At 38.0% G+C, this 19268-nt stretch overlaps 1 protein-coding gene across 6 annotated transcripts in view; it reads left to right on the top strand.

Annotated features, from left to right (window-relative positions):
* LOC106869848 (uncharacterized) overlaps positions 1–19268 on the top strand; it is a 204614-nt gene that overhangs the window by 85650 nt on the left and 99696 nt on the right. Inside the window, exon 1 of one of the 6 annotated variants that reach the window (XM_014915760.2) lies at positions 13101–13218. The exons of the other annotated variants lie outside the window; for them this stretch is intronic. Within the exon in view, the coding sequence (XP_014771246.1) occupies positions 13126–13218 (93 nt within the window). The 5' untranslated portion in view covers positions 13101–13125. Of the gene's footprint in view, positions 1–13100; positions 13219–19268 lie in introns of those variants that run through there. 6 annotated transcript variants of the gene reach the window in all.

Below are 19268 nucleotides of genomic sequence, written 5' to 3'. Positions count from 1 at the left end.
TATATATATATATATGGGAGAATTTACGAAAAAAACAACAGACGAAGACAGGTGGTGTAAACAACAAATGGATGTATTAGTTTAACGCTTGGGAATAGAGAAAGTCTTTGACGTTTCGAGCTACGCTCTTCAACTGAAAGGAACACAGAAAGAAATAAGGAGAGAAACAAGGAGAAAAAAAAATATAAATGTAGTGGTCAGCGATCTATTATAGCAAGTTGTCCAGTCTTTATAGCAAGTCGTCCGATGACTAACTACAGAATTGTCGTGTGTGTGTATATATACATGCACATCATCAGTAAATGTCCATTTTCTACGCTGGCATGGGTTGGATGGTTTGACAGGATCTGATAAGTCCAAGAACCACATCATGCTCCAGTGCATATTTTGGCTTAGTTTCTATGGCTGGATGCCTTTCTTAACAGCAACCACTTTACAGCCTGTGCACGGTTCTCCTTTCTTGTGCCACTAGCACTAGTGAGATCACCATGCAACTCACAAGACTACCAAACTAAAGGCAGCGACAGCTTTGTGCTCCAAGATGAGAGGGTTAAAGTATAATCCTGTAACCAACTATATATATGTAATCCAATAGTTCATCACATGTCCATCTTCTAAAAAAGCAGTCGAGCCTCCCTCCTTTTTCACCTCACTGTCACGTCTCCTCCCCCCACTTCCTATCCTGACTGTTATAACAACAAAAGTTGGGGCAGGGGTGTGGCAATGTTAGGTAAGTAGTATTTTACTCAACTGATACACACTACTGCCTTCTTAGACTCTAACATACACATGCACACACACCACTATAATATGCTGTGCATTTATAGTATGGTGTGTGTGTAGTATCATGTGGTGGTGTAACGTGTATAGTTAGTTTGTTACCACTCTAGTCTATTTATACACAATACATGACAGAGTTATCTCACCTTTAACTTGTTTTAGTAGACCCTGTTTCATGTGTGTGTATATATATATATATTCATATATAATACCCACTCTTGAATCACTATCTGTAAAAATTATCAGGGTATCCAACTCCTTAGGGGTGTTGAATATCTTTCTAGGATGTCTAGTTCCTTGTGACTCATCAGTTTACAACCAATTTTGTTGTTTTGGACTGTGGAATGTTAGTAGTTAGTGTTATGTGACGCTTTAGAAGCTTTGCTCATAGTGGCTCTGAAAGGAACCTCAATTTTTAGGGGCCTTTTTAAGACTCCTTGAAGGCCCTACAGTCTTAATTCTTTCCTGATAATATTTCTAATAAAATTTTCAAGGGTGTTCTTCGTCTGATGTTTGGAACATAACAGAATGTTCTTGCATAAAATTACGACAGCAGTTGTTAATTTCAATGTGAACATTTTAAAACAAAACAATTTATATCAAAACATTAGGTATGGTCTCAGGTGTGTTAGTGTCATAGGTTAAAAGGTAGGCCTTCTATTTGGAAACAAGATGTGGTGAAGATGTACATATATGTAGATACACACACACACACACACACACACACACACACACACACACACACACACACACACACACACACACACACACACACACACACACACACACACACACACACACACACACACAGTGAGACTGATGACCCTGAAGCCATGTAGCTGAGAAGCAAACTTCTAAACCACACAGCCATGCTTTTGTCATACCTGCATACATATTTTACATTGTGAATATGTGTGTGTATATATGTATGTACATATTTCTGTGTGTGTACATATTTGTATGCTATGTGTTTATATAATATTTATCTGTACCTGTAATCTCCAGTACAGTTAGTTATGTCACTGTTCACACAATGGTCTCAAAAGATTGGGGATTTTAGGTAGAGAAAGAAGCCACCCAACATAGGATTCTCAACCTTTCCATGCTTTGGTGTCCCTTCTCCTTTCACTGACGCTTTCTTTCACTGATGCCCCCTTTTGTCAGCATTCTTTCCCTATGTTTTGGAAAACATGAAAAAAAAAGAAGTTCAGCAGCTTATTTTAATCCAACAGAATCCTATTTTACACAATGGCTTCTTATCTGTTTTTCATTACATTATCCCATCCAGTATGTGTCTCTTTTCAGATATTTACATAAATCAGTGTGCTCTATATTTAATTTTTTATGGAAATTATTGAAAGAAGCTGTGGACTTAATGAAATTAAGTTGGATCATGGTGCAGTCATCAGCTGGACTGTGGTGGTGAGACAGAAAATCTTCGACTATGAGTCTAACCTCAATTTCAACTCCTCAAGTTGTAATTACACTAATCAGCTATTTCTTATATTGATTGAAAACCCACAACTGACAAGAACTATGTGGAATATTCAGGCAACTCTTTACAGCCCTAAGCTGTTAAAGATTCATTTTAAAAGCTGCTGCTATGTTGTTGAGGATTTTCTCATATTATTTATGAAAAAGTTACAAACAATTAAGTGTAAGACGAACTATACAAAATTAAGTAAAAGGTTGTTTTAATCAAACAATATTGGAGAAATAAACTAAAAGAAAATAGGGACTTCTTTGTTTACCAGTTGAAAATTTTCAGTACAAAGTTAAAACTAAAAGATTATACAACTGAAGTAACTTAATAAATTACCAACAGAAATAAATTCAGTTAAATTCATAATTTCATTATTCTTCATTCTTGAGATTTACTGTTTAACATTTAAGCTAACCATATCCTGCCAAAATATTCTACCCGTTTTATCTTTAAAGCAGCCAGATCTGGCCTCTCATACACACCCTATAATGTCATTCTAAAAATAAATATATAATCATGTCATTGAAATCTCTAAGCAGTGAGAGAGTGCATGATCAATCCAAGACAATGTGAATAAACAAGCATTACATTTGACAGAGTAATGTAAAATTGGGTGTAATATGAAATGAAATAAAAATTCCATGGTAATAAAAATTTTAAAGTCTATGTCTGCAAAATTTATTGCCAATTCATTGTATCCATATGATTATACTTGCCAACCACCATACAGAGACCATAACATTCTTTTGATGCAGTTTCAGTTTTGGCGCTTCACCTCAATCCATTCACACTGCAGAACACTGAGTCGTTATGCAGAACCCATTTTTATCACATCACAACAAACAGATTATTATTTTTTTTGTGGCACAAAAGAAGCACAGAGCACAGTTTTTGTGTTTGTGTGTGGCAGCCATCTGTCGAGTTTCTTTTGACTTTCTATTGTGATGCAAATGTTGAACAACTGTTAAATGGTCATTGTTTAGTTCTTCCTCTCATTGTTTTATGTGACACTGTCTTAATAATGGCCCTCAACTGGTCACTGTCAATCATAGACTTCTTCAGTGACCTTCTTCATCTTCAAGACGGTCATCTGCACTAGAATATGTTTGAAACCAGCTTTACATATGTTGATAGTCCCATGGCTAAATATTTGGTTGATATATGGAATTTCTGCTCCTTTGCATTCAATTTTTAATTTGTACAATAAATTCTCTTGAATTTACTTTTCTTCCATCTTTAATTTGACAGCCTTAAATAAACAAGAATAAACAGTGAAAGTAAAACCTTTAACATCAATCAATAGACGGAAATCTGTGTGTTTAAAATATTGTATGGCATGAACATAATTAAATAAAAGCTTATTCCAAGATAAACAGCAAAGTTTAAAAATAACAAAAACTGCAACTATTTTTTGCACCAGTGTTTTACACACACACACACACACACACACACACACACACACGTGTGTGTGTGTGTATGTGTGTATACATAGTGCTTCACTTGTTTAGTTGATATGAACCATTTTGATGCTGAAGCGCAGTTACAATATGTGTGTGTGTCTGTGTGTATATATATATACACACGATGTGATGGTGGTGTTCTCTGTATGCGTATGAGTGGGTGTGTATGTATAGTGCACTGGTGGGTGGATGGGTGTGTTGTATGTAATTTATTGTGTGTGCCAGTGTACATGCATGTATGTCTATCCTCCTCCACTACCACCACCAGCACCACTACCATCACAGTTTATGCTTCTATCTAAATAGGGTGAAATCAGATCTGTCCGCCAGAGATGGCGGCAAAAGCCATTCTTAATACGTTAACAATCAGCTTTTCTGTGTATTCCCCCCCCCGTACTGAGTAGGTTTACCCGCTGGCAAATGCAACCCACCTCCACCCCCCACTTCGCCCCACCCTCCTGGCTGCGGGTATAAGATGTTGATCTCTACAGAAAGTCAACAAGTCTTCTTTGATAGCCATCTTATGAATGAAACACAGCAGCAAATACACAGGAACTGTGTGTTCTTTGACAATGTTCCATCAACAGGCCACTACATTGTGTGTGTGTGTGTGTAAGCATGTATGTGTGTGTGCTCTTGCCTGTGTGTGTACTGGCACACGCTTGTGTGTGTGTGTTTGTATCTGTATTAGTATCAGATTGTGTGTGTATCTGTCTGTATCGGATTGTATATGCTTGTGTGTCTGGTTGATTGTGTGTGAACCGGCACACATGTGTGTGTGTGTAGCTGTGTGTGAGATTGCATATGCTTCTATGTGTCTGGTTGACTGTGTGCGTGTCCTTGTGTGTGTACCGGCACACGTGTGTGTGTGTGTGTGTGTGTGTACAGCTCTGTGTGAGATAGCATTTGTGTGTCAGATTGTATATGTGAGCATGTGTCTGTGTATAATGTTCCATGTTAATTCTATTAAAAGAATATATTGCAATGTTTTGTTTTAATAATGAAAGACAGAAGCCACTGTGATATTATGTCACCAGGTTAGTCACAACATGGCTGTTAGTAGTCAATAACTTGGTATTTGTGTCTTTATTAAGGTTTGGAAATTTGTTTGACTCCAGTATGCTTGACTGATGGCTGGTTCCACTCCTACTTGTTCATGATCCACTTACCTCTACTGTAGTCACCATCACATGTCCATATCACCACCACCACCCACCACCTACCATCACATGGTCACACCACCATCCCCTGTTTCTACTCCAGCTACCCTTTCCTCGTCTCCATAATAACCACCACTGCCACCACCATCATCATCCACTAGCATCACATGTCCATACTACCAACTACCTCTGCTTGACCTACCCCATCCTGATGACGATGACCACGACCACCACCATCCACTCCCATCACATGTCGGGTCAACCCTGTTATGTTGTCTCGCCTCTCCTCTCTATATGATGTAAGAATTGACAGACATGTATTTACTGTTCCCTATTTTACATGTAAAATATTAGGTTGAGGTCACCACGAGGTGCCCCCTTCCCCCATTACCTTTCATAAAACAGATGGAAATATATAAAGCTTTGCAGAAAAACGTTATGAAAACAGCCCAGTTGTTTTTCTAGGTGTGTGTTTGAATAATAAAGTAAATAGTTGTATTAACATTTCTCAATATCATCATTATTATTATCCCCACCACCTCCATCATCATCGTCGTCATCATCATCATCATTATTATTATTATTATTGTTTGTGTTCACATTCTATTTTGAGACATCTTGATTGAAGCTTGAGTCAAAAATAATGTTTTCTTTGATGTTGGGACATTTTTTCCCCTTTTTGTTGTCTGCTGCAAGACTTTATGAGAAGAGAATAGTTTTATTGGATAGAATAGGGTGGGGAGTGATAAAGGCTGTTGGTTGGGTGGGTGGGTGTCAATGTGGTCGCTCAACATGGCCTGTAATGTTGATTCTAATAGGGGCTCAAGGCCACACATTTCGAGTAAGGAGAAATAGACCCAAATTCTTGACTGGTGCTCTATCATCTCTATCTTCAGAAAGATAAAACAGTTTTGTAGATGTAATAACCTCATCATTTCTATATGTTCCTGCTTACACAGTTTCCATCTGTATATTCCCTTGTCTTCAGGTGCCACCATTTTGGTGCGTCACCAGTTACCTCAGCTCTTTTACTTAAGTCAATAGACTATGGTCATACTGAGGCACCACCTTGAATGGTCTAGTGAAATAAATTGACCTCAGCACTTATTTTTTAAGTCTATCAGCCTCTTTTGCCAAACCACTAAGTTATGGTGATGTAAACAAGCAAACACTGTCATGCAGTGATAGGTGACAAACATAAAGACATGTGCACACGCACACACACACACACAATGAAATTCGACACAGTTTCCATCTACCAAATTCGTTCACAAGACATTGGTTGGTCTAGGGCTGCAGTAGAAGATACTTGCCCAAGGAGCTATGCAGTGGGAATGAACCTGAAACCATGTGGTTGCAAAGTGAGCTGAACTACACAGCCATGCCTATGCCTACATATTTAGCCTCAGTCTCCCATCCCCCAGCGTTTATTCCCTTCAGTTACCAAAGCCAACATCCTTCAGTGGTTTTGTAAATATGGACATTTCTAACAGTGGTCAGTTCCGTCTAATGTTAACCAGTTGATGGTGAGGTTATACTTTGGCTTGATCCAGAACATCACCAAATAGCTGTTGACTGTAGGGGCGAAGGCACATGGCTCAGTGGTTAGAGCGTCGGACTCACAATTATGAGGTAGTGAGTTCCATTCCCAGACTGGGCTGTGTGTTGTGTTCTTGAGCAAGATACTTTATTTCACATTGCTCCAGTTCACTCAGCTGTAGAAATGAGTTGCAATGTCACTGGTGCCAAGCTGTATTTTCTGCCTAGTTGCCACCATGTTTTGGTTATATATTTTGATACATCGACAACCTACTTGCTGCCATTTCAGCCTCTCCATATACAACCCCCACCCACACAGTGGACATCAGTCGAAGATGTCCACCCACAGGCACCTGCAGTGGATATCAACCACATTTATAGGCCTTCCCATTATAAATGTTGATCCTCCTTCTAACCTAACTTAGCACAATAACTGAATCAACCAAATTGCTGTGAGACCAATCCTTCTCTGTCTCTGTAATAGCTGCCACATGTTTAAAGAAGGAATTCTTGTAATGTGGTTTTTGAAAACAGTTTTGAACTAAAACTTCAAGGAGACCGTATTCAAAAATTTGATTTGGTGGTTTAATGAGGAGTCTGTTAGAGATAATGCAATTTCTGAAGAATTCAGCAACTTGGGTAGATTTCTAATGCTTCTATACAGTATTTGTTTATTCATTCTAAATTACTGCCATCATCATCGTTGTTGTTTTAACATCTAGTTTTCTGTGTTCATATGGGTCACTTGAAATTTTGTTGAAGCAGACTTTTTATGGCCAGATGCCCTTTCTGTTGCTGACATTCATTTGTTTCCAAGGGAGGTAATATTTTCCCATGATCAGACATGTTTTACAGAGGAATGGAAACAAAGGGGACCATGTGGTTGGGGAGCAAATTTCCTACCATATAGCTTTGTCACACCTGCATCTATGTTGCTCCTGCCAATGACCACAAAGCCATCTCATCTTGCTGCTCATTCTTCAAATCTTTTGTAGTGTTATGTTCAATGTAATCTGCAGTCATCTATTTATCCCCGGAATCTCTAAACCCACCCCTTCCTTCCACTTCCCTCACCACCACCCTTCTATTGTGTTTCTAATCTTGACATTCTCTACTCAGAACCACACCCAAATCACAGCAGAAAATGTGCTGTCTCAGGCAGATTTTTTGAAAATAAAGTTACCTAAACTCCCTCATTACTCTCTCTCTCTCTTTCACACACACACACACATACACCCTTACATGCACTTACATATACACACACACTTCATTACATGCACACATGCACAGTTCGCTACACTTCACACATTTATCTTCCCCTACAAACTTCCAGCTTCCATCCTGTGATACCTATCAATGAGCTGGCAGTAAACAAATAAACCAGTCACTCTGAGCTGGTGTGGTGGTGCTGCTATAGTAGTAGTTGTGGTGGAGTTTTGGTGATGTACAATTGAGCTATTGGGACAGCTTGTTGGAAGTAGTGTCTACACCTGGCTGGAGAGAGAGTCCACAGTTGGCCAGGGTTGCGGGGGAAGGTAGTGTTCACAGCTGGCTAAGGGTGGGTTGCATCTATGGTTTGTTAAGAGAAGTAGTGTTAATGGCTGGCTGGAATTCTTTTGGTGTCTACTTTTTCTTTCTTCCATATCTGGTGATTTAATGAGGAATCTGCTAGAGATGGTGGTATTTCTGTAGAGTTTAATGATACAGGTAGATGTTTCTTTATGCTGCTACACAAGATTTGTTTATTGATTAAAAAATGTTACCAATGTCTACAAATCCATTCCAGACTACTCATTCTTCAGATCTTTTGAAGTGTTTTGTTCAGTGTAATTTGGTTCAATGCAAATAATAATAATAATAATAATGATAATAATAATAATAGTGATATTGTTTTCTCTTATTGTCTGAACGACAACAAATGTGGTTACATTTGAGAAGCATTAGAAAAAGTGTGCGAGTAGATGGAAGATGTGGGGGAGGGGGGTGTTATAAGTCTGAAGCAATGACAATTATAATATACACATTATACACATATGCAATAGACCCCAGAGTCAATGAAGAAAGCTCCATTACCTAGAAGAACTTGATCTGTCTCTCAACTGACAGATGTCCACTGACTTGGGTCATAACTCCTACTCCCCACCAGCTTTCTTATGAATTTTTTCAAAGACAGCTCCTCTCATCTTCTTCATCATCATCTTCCCCTCCAAATTGAACTTGAAAAAGGTTGAAGAGGGTTTGACCAAAGAGGCAAGTGTCCCTTCTCAGCACTTTCACCCTTGTCTACTCTCCAAACTCTTTCACCAAATAGAGAAGTACTTCCTGCTCTTTCTAGCTAAAGAAAGCTTGTGAGGTGATCTTCACAATGGAATCAGTCAGTAGCCAAACCTGTCCTGCACACCATAGCTGTTTGACATAACTCCGTTTGGTGAGAGACTGTGAGTGCCTAACAGTCCTGGTGCCAGGTGCCTAGTTTTGGCCATCACTTGATTCAGGGTTGCAGTTCTGTCAAAGAGATGAGTTGTGGAAGAACATGATTGACAAAGGGTAACCACATCTGCTCACCATCCAGGAATCTGTGGAGATACCACAGCCTCACTACATGTTTTTATATCATCCACCACTGAATACTCAGCCCTCCATAGTATTGTCAGCAAATAAACTACCTGACTAATAAGATACAAGGAGTGAAAGCTCGTATGTTTAATATCTTCTGACAAAAACTAACACAAGATATGATGGGCAAGAGATAATGGAGATAATGTACATGTATTTCATCTCTGCTTGATCTTTCCAGAATAGCCGCTTGTCAGCCAGTGGCATTTCCTGCTTAAATGCAAGAGATGCAATGCATGTTTAAAATTTATAACATTAATGCCATAACAAATGCAGTTTGCTTATTTCAATTGTATGGCTTTGATTTTTAACATTGCATGGGAAGAAGATCACATCATCATAATTGTTTATTGATTATAGAGTTTTGATATTTAATATTGTATGCTCTGTTTTTAGTATGACTTGTGCCAATACTCCCAGCCCATTTCTAAGGGAGATTGGCCACTGTGCGTATAATTTCCTCCCCCAGTCCCTATCTCCCTGTCAAATGCAAGGAACTGAACTGGTTTTATCAAATGGGCCCTAGTACTTAACTGGTACATGTTTTATTGACCCTGGAACAATGTAGAGTTTAGTTGATCTTGTCATAATTTGAACTTACAATACAAAAAAAAAAAAAAAAAAAAAGGGCACAGCTAAATATTTCAAAGCATTTTGTTGGAGACTATTACTACCACCCTCATCCACCATCTTCACACAACCACCACCAAAATGAAAGCTAAATGTCAGTATTTCTACATTAAAATATTCTGTAACTCCCTTTTTTAGTTCAGACATATTTATTGCATTTAAATTATATAAAAATAAAAAAAAAAATTGAGTATTATATATTTTGCCAACTGTTTTATATCCATAGCTTGTTCGTTCCTCCTATGGGGCATGGCTGGGTTGACAGACAGCAGCAACAGTGTTGGTGTTGCTGACATTTCTCTATTGCAATTGTTTTTATAACTAACATCTCTCTTACTGTTAAACACAAGTGTGTGTGTGTGTGCGTGTATACATACATATATACATATTTTATGTATATATATCTGCAAAAAAATTCAGGATGTTTAAATCTGAGTTGCATATATGCATGCACTTATATGGGTAGTCTTTATATTTGTTTCGTGCATACATGAGTGCAACTAATTATATAAAATCATTATTTATTACCCATTTTCCAAGCTGACATGGATTGGACCATACAACTAGATCTGACAAGCCAGAAGACTGTGAGCTCCACTGTCTACTTTGGCATGGTTTCTACAGCTGGATACTCTTCCTAATGCCAACCATTAAATGTACTGGGTGTTTTTTTGGGTTTTTTTTGTTCATGATACCAGCACTAGTGAGGTTATCAAGTAACTTGCAAGACAAAGAAATGGCCCCTTGACCGAGGGAGGTGGCTTTGTATCAGGTGTTGACAGGCTAAAGTGTAGTAAAACAAAAACAGGTGTCTTGCTATAGAGGAGATGCATGACTACTCCTGCTGGGGAGAGAAAGATGTTGATGATAAGATGTCAGGGGTGTACTTTCAAAGTACAAGAAAGGTAGGTATGTCTGCAAGAATATGAATGTAGAGTGACAGATGATTATAGAATGGAAATAGAAGTGAATGGTGTGAATTATGAACAAAAGTAGAAGCATAATTCATTGCAAATATCAGTTTGGTAAGTGGGGAGGGGATGGAAATAAGAGAGGGTCTAGGAAGTGGCGGGGTTTTCTTCAAAACACCTCTCCATAACAACCCCACTAAAACCCTAATTGCCACTCCACTCAAACTCACACAACCAAGGAAGATTTTAACTGAATGGAGACTATATAGAGGCAAGGCTAACTTCAATGCATCAGAGTCCGACACTGGCTTAGCTGATAACATTCTTGTCAAAGAGTAATTGTGTTGTATTTTGGGATGGTGGGTTTTTTTTTTTTTTTCCCAAATAAACACACACACACCCACACTATTAAGTGGAACAGGAGCACACACAAAGATGGAAAGTGTCGCTGAAGAGGTCACAGATGTGTCACAAAAGATTTCCGGATAATGGACATGAGTTAGAGTAAGAACAGTGATAAACAATTGAGGAACAAATAGTAGGTGTGTTTATTTGGCAAAAAAAAAAAAAAAAAAATGACTATCCCGAAATACAACAATATCTGTTTCAACACACAGTTTCACATCAGGGATCGTGAAACACAAATTGATAAAAGTTATAAATTTGTACTCTATAAAAGTATTAAGTAACCCATCAGGTTAATGTAAAATTGTTTTTATTATAACTGAACATAAAAATAAACATTAACAAAAGCACTCAGGGAGCACAAACCTCCACCAAGGCAACACCAACATCCTCTCTACGATTAGCTAGAGAGGATTTTTTAAATGAGAATATCTGAAATAAACTCAACTGCTCTCACAAATGAGAATACTAAAAATGAACCCAACCACTCTCAAAAATTAAGTAAAAAAGTCCGAAAAATAATCCAGAATCCTTGTCCGGTACTGAATTGATCCCAAAATTTAATCAGTTCATGCCAGTCATGAGGCCAAACATCCTTGAAAGTTTAATCCAAATCCATTCAGTGGTTCTTGAGATATCTTGTCCACAGAAAAACAAACAAACACAACTGAAAACAATACCCCTGCCTTCGCTAAGGTGGAGGTGATAAACATATATGTATGTCATTGTTCAGTTTTATTTCAAGATTTCTTGCCAATAAAGAAAGAGCTGGTTTCTAGCCTAGATGCATTGGAATTTTAACATCAACAACAGGGTATGTATGTGTGTAGCATATAACTGACTTATCTATGTTGTATCCAAGCTTGCAGAAATGTTAGAACTTTCAGTGATGTGATGAGGAAACAGGTTATAAGGAAATTAGTGATGATAGTCTGAGTGAGTAATTAAGAATTTTATACTTGATGCTAGGAAGAGAGACAAACCTGCATTGGTATGTGGAAGGGCTGTCTTGTAGCCAGAAGTCCAGTGACTTGATCCCACAAGCATTGTTGGTGTTGATAGTTTTATACTTAGGAAGAGTACCAACTTGATTTATTGTTAGTCTTCATTGTATCTATCCCAATGTTTTGAGTTCAAATCTCATCATAGCCAATTTTTCATCTCATTTTTTGATAGTAGTTTGAAATGTACCAGTAATATTAGTAGAAGTAGATTTCTTCTCTCATAAACAAATTGATTCTGAGCAGTCATTGGTAGAATTGAGTTTTTCTTTACATTTTGAGATAAATTCTGACTCGGTTGTCTTTGTTATGTCCCAGCCTCAGAATGTGTGGCCTTTACATTCTGAGTTCAAATTCCACTGAAGTCAACCTTACCTTTCATTCTTTCAGGGTCGATAAAATAAGTACCAGTAGAGCACTGGGGTCGATGTATTCAACTTTCCCCCTCCCACAAATTTCAAGCCTTGTGCCTACAGTAATAAGGATTATTAATTATTATTATTATTATTATTATTAATACTAATAATTAAGTGAGCTGGCAGAATCATTAGCACACTGGACAAAATGCTTTGTGACATTTTTTTAGACTTTACATTCTGAGTTCAAATTCCACTGAGGTTGACTTTACCCCTTTTGGAGTCAAAAAAATAAGTCCCAGTCGAGCGCTGGAGTTGATGATATTGACTTGCTCCTCTCACCAAATTTCAGACCTTGTGCTTATAATACAAAGAATTATTATTATTATTGATATATTTTATAAAGTAAAAATCCCCAAATACATAAAACAAAAAGAAAAAGTTTCCATAATTGAGTTAAAGAGTGTGATTATAGTAAATTGAGTCAGGATGCTGTCTCCCCTTGGTACCCCATTCTCTTCACCCCCTACCGCAGCCCCAGTAGAATTAGCTATATTTAGGAAGCAGCAGCAATTTCTGGGGGTGGTACTGTCTTTCTGACTACTACAGCTGCTACTGATGCTAATGATGATCATGATGATGTTGGTGTTGTTGTCATTACTTCTTCCCTCTCTCTCTTTGTCTTCTCTCACCACCACTCTTATCCTGCTGCTGCTGCTGCTGCTACTATTTCTACAATACCCTTTCTCCCCCCACTCCTTGCTGCTAGTCTATTACTGACATTATGGTAGACAACAGCCTTCATCTAACTGCTCCTCCTTCTCTGCATTCTCACTCCTATGGACAAATAATAGACTTTACAGATCACACAAATCAGGTATATTTTTTTCCCTCTCTCTCTCTATGTCACACCTCATCTCCTTGCCCTTTCATTGCCTCAGCCACAAAAGATTGCTTTCTTGCTGTTTGGCCCCTGGTCAGTCAGCTAACGATCAAAGGACATATCAGTCACGACCATCCCATCTTATTCACAGACATACCACACAAGGCTGCAAATGTAGGCCCTTGATATGAGGGTGATTTGACTAGTCCTTCTAGCAGGTCGACAGATCGTGTAGATTGTCTTGTTGGATCTCTGTTGTTATGTGTTATCATTGTTGTTGTGTGTTGTTTTGTTATTGTGTTGTTGTTACCAGTTCTAACCCCGCCCCTGTCCCATTAGACTCAACCAGGACATAGCATGCTGTAAACTATAAAACTCACAAAATATACTTTTGCTGTTGTTGTTGTTGTTTTGTCTTCTGCCACCCCTATTTCTAGACTTAATGTTCCAATATCGTGTAGCTAGCTATAACCCTTTTAATTAAGTTGATGATGATGATGATGATGATAATGTTGATGTTATTTTTGTATAACTTGGTAAATAATGTTTATCATTCTTTCCTTTTATCCATTGCGTGTGTGTTTGTGTGTGTAGGTATGAGTCTATGTGTGAATGTATAACTGTTTATATAGGTATCTGTTTCATGTGTGTGTGTGTGTGTGTGTATATATAGGTATGAATGTGTTTTTTATGTATATATAATTGAATGTTTGTATGTCTGCAGGAATGTTTGTAAATATTTTTGTTACTGTCCAAAACAAGATGCAGAGCAAAATAATTAATAATAATAATAATAATAATAATAATAACAAACCACCAAAACAACAACAACACTAGTGATAATGGTGATGGATTTTTTTTTCTTTTTTATTATTTCCAACACCCATCCGTTTGTGCATTTAATATGTATACACAGCGTGTGTATGTGTGGATATAAACAAAACAGAGTTAAACTAAAACGAGGAGTGGGGCTCAGACACATTACATATTGGCAACATTTTAAAACAGTTTTTTAAGCTTTCATAAAAATCAGCAAAGAAATATTTAAAAACACAAAACTTATTTATATATATTTAATATAATTTAAGAACACAATAAACATCACCCCTGCCCAGATGCAAGTGAAAGCCCATGAGTTAAGTTAGGTAGGACCAACTCAGTATTCTGCTTGTCTCTTGTTGTATTGTAATGTGGTGCAGCCAGAGGCCCCTGTGACCATGTGACACAATGTCCTATCATTTCAATACTCCTGAAATTCAGGCACTAATGGCTGCTTCTCCAGCATGCATATATATATATATATATATATATATATATATATATATATATATATACCTTTCTACTATAGGCACAAGGCTTGAAATTTTGGGGGAAGGGTGCTAGTCAATTTACGTCAACCCCAGCGCGAAACTGGTACTTACTTTATCAACCCTGAAAGGATAAAAGGCAATGCCAACCTTGGCAGAATTTAAACTCAGGACATAAGGTCTGCTTAGCATTTTGCCTGGCACAGTAACAATTCTCCCCCAATATATTATTACCATCATTTATACACACCAAAAAGGCCAAGTTTGCTCCTGTGGATATTCAGGACTGTGAACCTCATATTGTCCCATGCACTTTTTTGGGGAGGGCTAATTTTTGTTTGTTTTTACTGACTTCAAAGTTTGAGACTCCTGTTCTAGCTTCCATTTGTCCCCCCTCCACCATAATGAGTATCTATTAGACTAATTATTCATTGTGTGTTGGCAGTGAGTATTTTGTAGTTAAGAATTGTATCTCATCGTGAAATTGTTCCACTTGAGGTAAATATTACATTCTGTGGCTGGAACAGTGAGTGGTATGGTTATATATATATATATATATATATATATATATATATATATATATATATATATATATATATATATATATTTACATATAAATGAAAAAATATTTTAAATAGATAATAAAGATATGTGTATGTATATCATCACCATTTAGCATCCATTTTCCATGCTAGCATGGGTAAGATGGTTTCACTGGGGCTGGTAAGCCAGAGAGCTGCACCAGGCTCCAGTTTGTTTTGACCTGGTTTGTACAGTGGAATGTTCTTCCTCATGCCAACCACTCCACAGAGTGTACTGGGTGCCTTTTACGTGTTACCAACACAGGTGCTTTTTATGTGTCCTTGGCACTGGCCAAGGATACACACACACACACACACACGAATGATTATGAATTAGAGCAACTCAAAATTATTGAAATTAGTTGAAAATTTTTCAGTTGACATTCATCCAAGAATAATAAAACTAAGATGCAAACCATGTTTCCTGACAAGTTAATGAAAAAATATTTTAAATCATAATTAAGATATTTCCTCTTTCTCTTTTGATGAAGTTGTATCAATGTCTCTCAAAATTATAATGATGCCCTTCACAGTAGCAGCTTCTCAAATGAAATGCAATATACACCTCAAAATTTCCAAAAGCTTAAGATTGGATCTAGAAATATTTCTTGGTATAATCTAACTGAATTTAAATTTTTATCATTTTCTGATGACCCATAAAATCAGATCTTTAGCAGAAGCTCAATTGAAGTTCTTGTTGTAATTTCATTTGCTCAATTAATCATTTAAATTGACTTTTCAACGTCAATTATATTGTTTCTTCTCTTACCTGTAGTTGTATTGATCCAAACAATTGCCCTTTCAACAATAATTGCTTTTCAAAAGCATTAGTTTATTGTGTTAAAGTAAAACCAGATAATAGCAGTGTATTCATCTCTAGCTTTGAGACTCACTGAAATAAAGGTTTTTCACAGCATACTCATTCTTTCAAACATCTTTTATCTTTTACTTGTTTTGATCATGCTGGGGTACTACTTTGAAAGGTTTAGTCAAGCAAATCAACCTCAGTATTTTTTTTAACACCCGGTACTTATTCTGTTGGTTTCATTTGCCAAATCACTAACAGGATGTAAAAAAAAAAATCAACACCAGTTGTTCAGTGGAGCGGTGGGAGGGTTGCAAACACATACATACATACATACATATATATATTCACACACACTATGGGTTTCTTTCAGTTTCCACCTACCAAATCCACTCCCGAGGCTTTGGTCGGCTAGGGGCTATAGTAGAAGATACTTCTCCAAGATGCCACACCTGCACCTAGTTGAAATAATTTCAACAAGTTTGTCTCAGTACATTTAGTTTTTGAAAGGATCTACTTCCATTTCAGCCATGACCAACCCATCTTTCCTTTTGGCATAGTGTAATCTAGGACAACTTTATCCAATGTGTCCTCCCGTTTTAAAGATTGTAGTGTATAATTTAGGAGATTTTAGTTGCTATTTCTAGCGAGTTCCTTCATTAATTTATCTGTATGTCAGTAGTTTCTGAAGTGGTGGCCAGAAAAGGTCCAGATGAGGCAGACTTGGTAATATCTGTTCTTTCTCTTCATCCGTTACTACTGGTGTATACCCCCCCCCCCCAGTACAATTTTTGGGGCTGTTTGTGGCAGGATGGGTTGGGGATGGACCTGAGAAGGGGGCATGGTGGTCTGGGTATTTGTTGTTGATTCTGCCCCCAATGGCAGCAGACACTTGTCAAGTTTAGAGCTTTGCTGTTACATAGAAACTTCAATATTTTCACTTCTAACAACCCAATACACAGCTTTGTTTTTCTCATTCCTTTTGACACCTCCCCCTCTTTCTCTCTCTCTCTCGTTAAAATGGTGAATCATTTCTCTGAAAAACACACGTACACACAAACACACAGATACCATACTACATACACAAACAGAAAACACAGATTCCACACTACACATGCAAAGTTCACTTCATAAACATACACACACTAATGGTTGTCCATCAAATTCCACGATGTCTATCTTCACCTTCATGCTTTGTTTGATGACCATCATACTTTCTTAAAAGTGGTCTTACACTACTCTGGTTTACCGTCTCCAGCATTTCTGCCTCCCTTATGACAACAGGTGACCCTACACTGGGTTTATCTGTGCCCGTTACACTATGGTGACAGGTATCCCTATGCTGGGTTCGTAAGTGTCTCCTACAGTGACAGGTGACCCTACACTGGGTTTGCCCTCTATACAATGACAACCAGTAACCCTATGCTGGATTCATAAGTGTCCCCTACGGTATGATGACAGATGACCCTGCACTGGGTTTATCTGTATCCTTTACACTGTGGCAACAGGTAGCCCTGTGCTGGGTTTATGGGTGTTCCCTCCAATATGGTGACAGGTCACCCTACACTAACTGGGTTTATCTGTGTCTCCTACCTTGGGGTTTTCAGTTCTGTTTTAAAGCCATGCCTCTGTCATATCAACTTACACATGGGGAGGCAGGGGTAAATAGCTTAGCATAGGAAAATAAAACATTTCTCACAGCCCAGTGTGGGGGAGTGAGTGAGGGGGAGAGAGCAAAAGCAGGCCACTCAGAGATCTGTCAAGTCATTCCTGTCACCATTTCAATGTAACTTCTGGAATGTTTGGTTCATTTTAGAATTCCTGTTGTGGTGGTGGCAGTGGAAGCAGCTGTGCTAGTGTGGTTGTGCCAGTGTGGTGTGTTGGTGATAGTGTAGTATGGTGTGGCTGTGGTGACAATGGTTGTAGTTGTGTAGATATTTTTGTAGTTGTGGTAGTAGTGGTAATAGTAACAGAGGTACAGGTGGTAGTGGTACTAGACACTTGATTTGCTCTTCCCTTTATTTCCTTCTCTTCACTTCCCCTCCCCTCGATTATATCTTATTGAATACTGTATGCCATGCCACCACAATTACCATCATCACCGCCATATCACACAACACGCCATCACTGCCACTATTATCTGGCAGATCATTTGTACCATCGCCACCACCACCACCACCACCACCACCACCACCACCTGGCCCTTACAGCTGTTATTGTGTTAACTCCTTCAACTTGACTAATCTCTCATGTTAAGGTCACCCCCCCCCCTCCAGTCAGCTGGTTGGAATCTTACCTGATTGTTTCAATCGATCTCATTAAACAAGACATCATTTATGTAAAGGGGAGTTGGGGGGGAGGTGACGTAAGTGGAGTGTAGTGGTAGTGGTAGTGGTTGTGGAGGGCATGTGGTGGTTATAATGGAGTGTTGCAGTGTAGTAGTGGTGGCTGTTGTAGTATGGTGTGTTTAGAACTCGCTCCTCAATCTAACAGTCTACTCTTGAAAATGATCCCACTTCATTCAGTAATAATAGCTTCTAGAATGAGATCAACATCACAACATCTCTCTACTTCTTCTGAGAGACTCTGAAACAGTGCCAGGAGAGAGTTCCTACTGAAATAATAAAATCACCCGGCTCTATTTCCATTTAACACACACACACACTCTCTTTCTCTCTTTCTGTCTCTCTCTGCCATTATAATATCCATGGCAAAAGCATGAACATCACAACATAGACATCTTTGAATGTCTCACTGTATTATTATTATTGTTCCAAGTTGTCAGCTTCAACATCACCTCAACAGTAATCTACTTAGGTTTGATTCAACTATTTTTACAGTATTTTCTGGCATACAACTTAATGTAGTATGGACTATCGTTCCAAATCCTGCTTCATTTCACGTGGAATTCTTGGTCCTCCAAAGTTATCTTGGTGTATAAGTCAACCTGCCATTTTTAGCTGTAAATTGAGGTCTGAAAATTTTGACTTTTATGTCAGAGAATACAGTACCCTCCCCACTTCTCTACAGTTCCTTAACTGTCATGAAATAGATGCAATAAGATATTTCTCTATGTAATTGTGAAAATAGTTTGATCTTCCACACACACACACACACACTAGTCTAAATGTTGTTTGGTGTCAAGAAAGGCAAGCATTGAGAGGAAACACTAACAAGACATGGACACATTCGACCTTTCAGGAGCATCCAAGCCAGTGTCTTAACGAAGGAAGCTGTTATTTAATTAGGATGAAATCCAGAATCCGAGGAAACTGGCTTCATTTAATTAGGCTCATTAGAATAAAAAAAAAATGACATTAATCTATTTTCAATATCATATATATATATATA

Source organism: Octopus bimaculoides, chromosome 20, assembly GCF_001194135.2.
Source record: "Octopus bimaculoides isolate UCB-OBI-ISO-001 chromosome 20, ASM119413v2, whole genome shotgun sequence".
NCBI classification, from domain to species: domain Eukaryota; kingdom Metazoa; phylum Mollusca; class Cephalopoda; order Octopoda; family Octopodidae; genus Octopus; species Octopus bimaculoides.
Note: the sequence above shows the minus strand (reverse complement) of the source record. Positions and strands in the feature narration are given on the sequence as shown.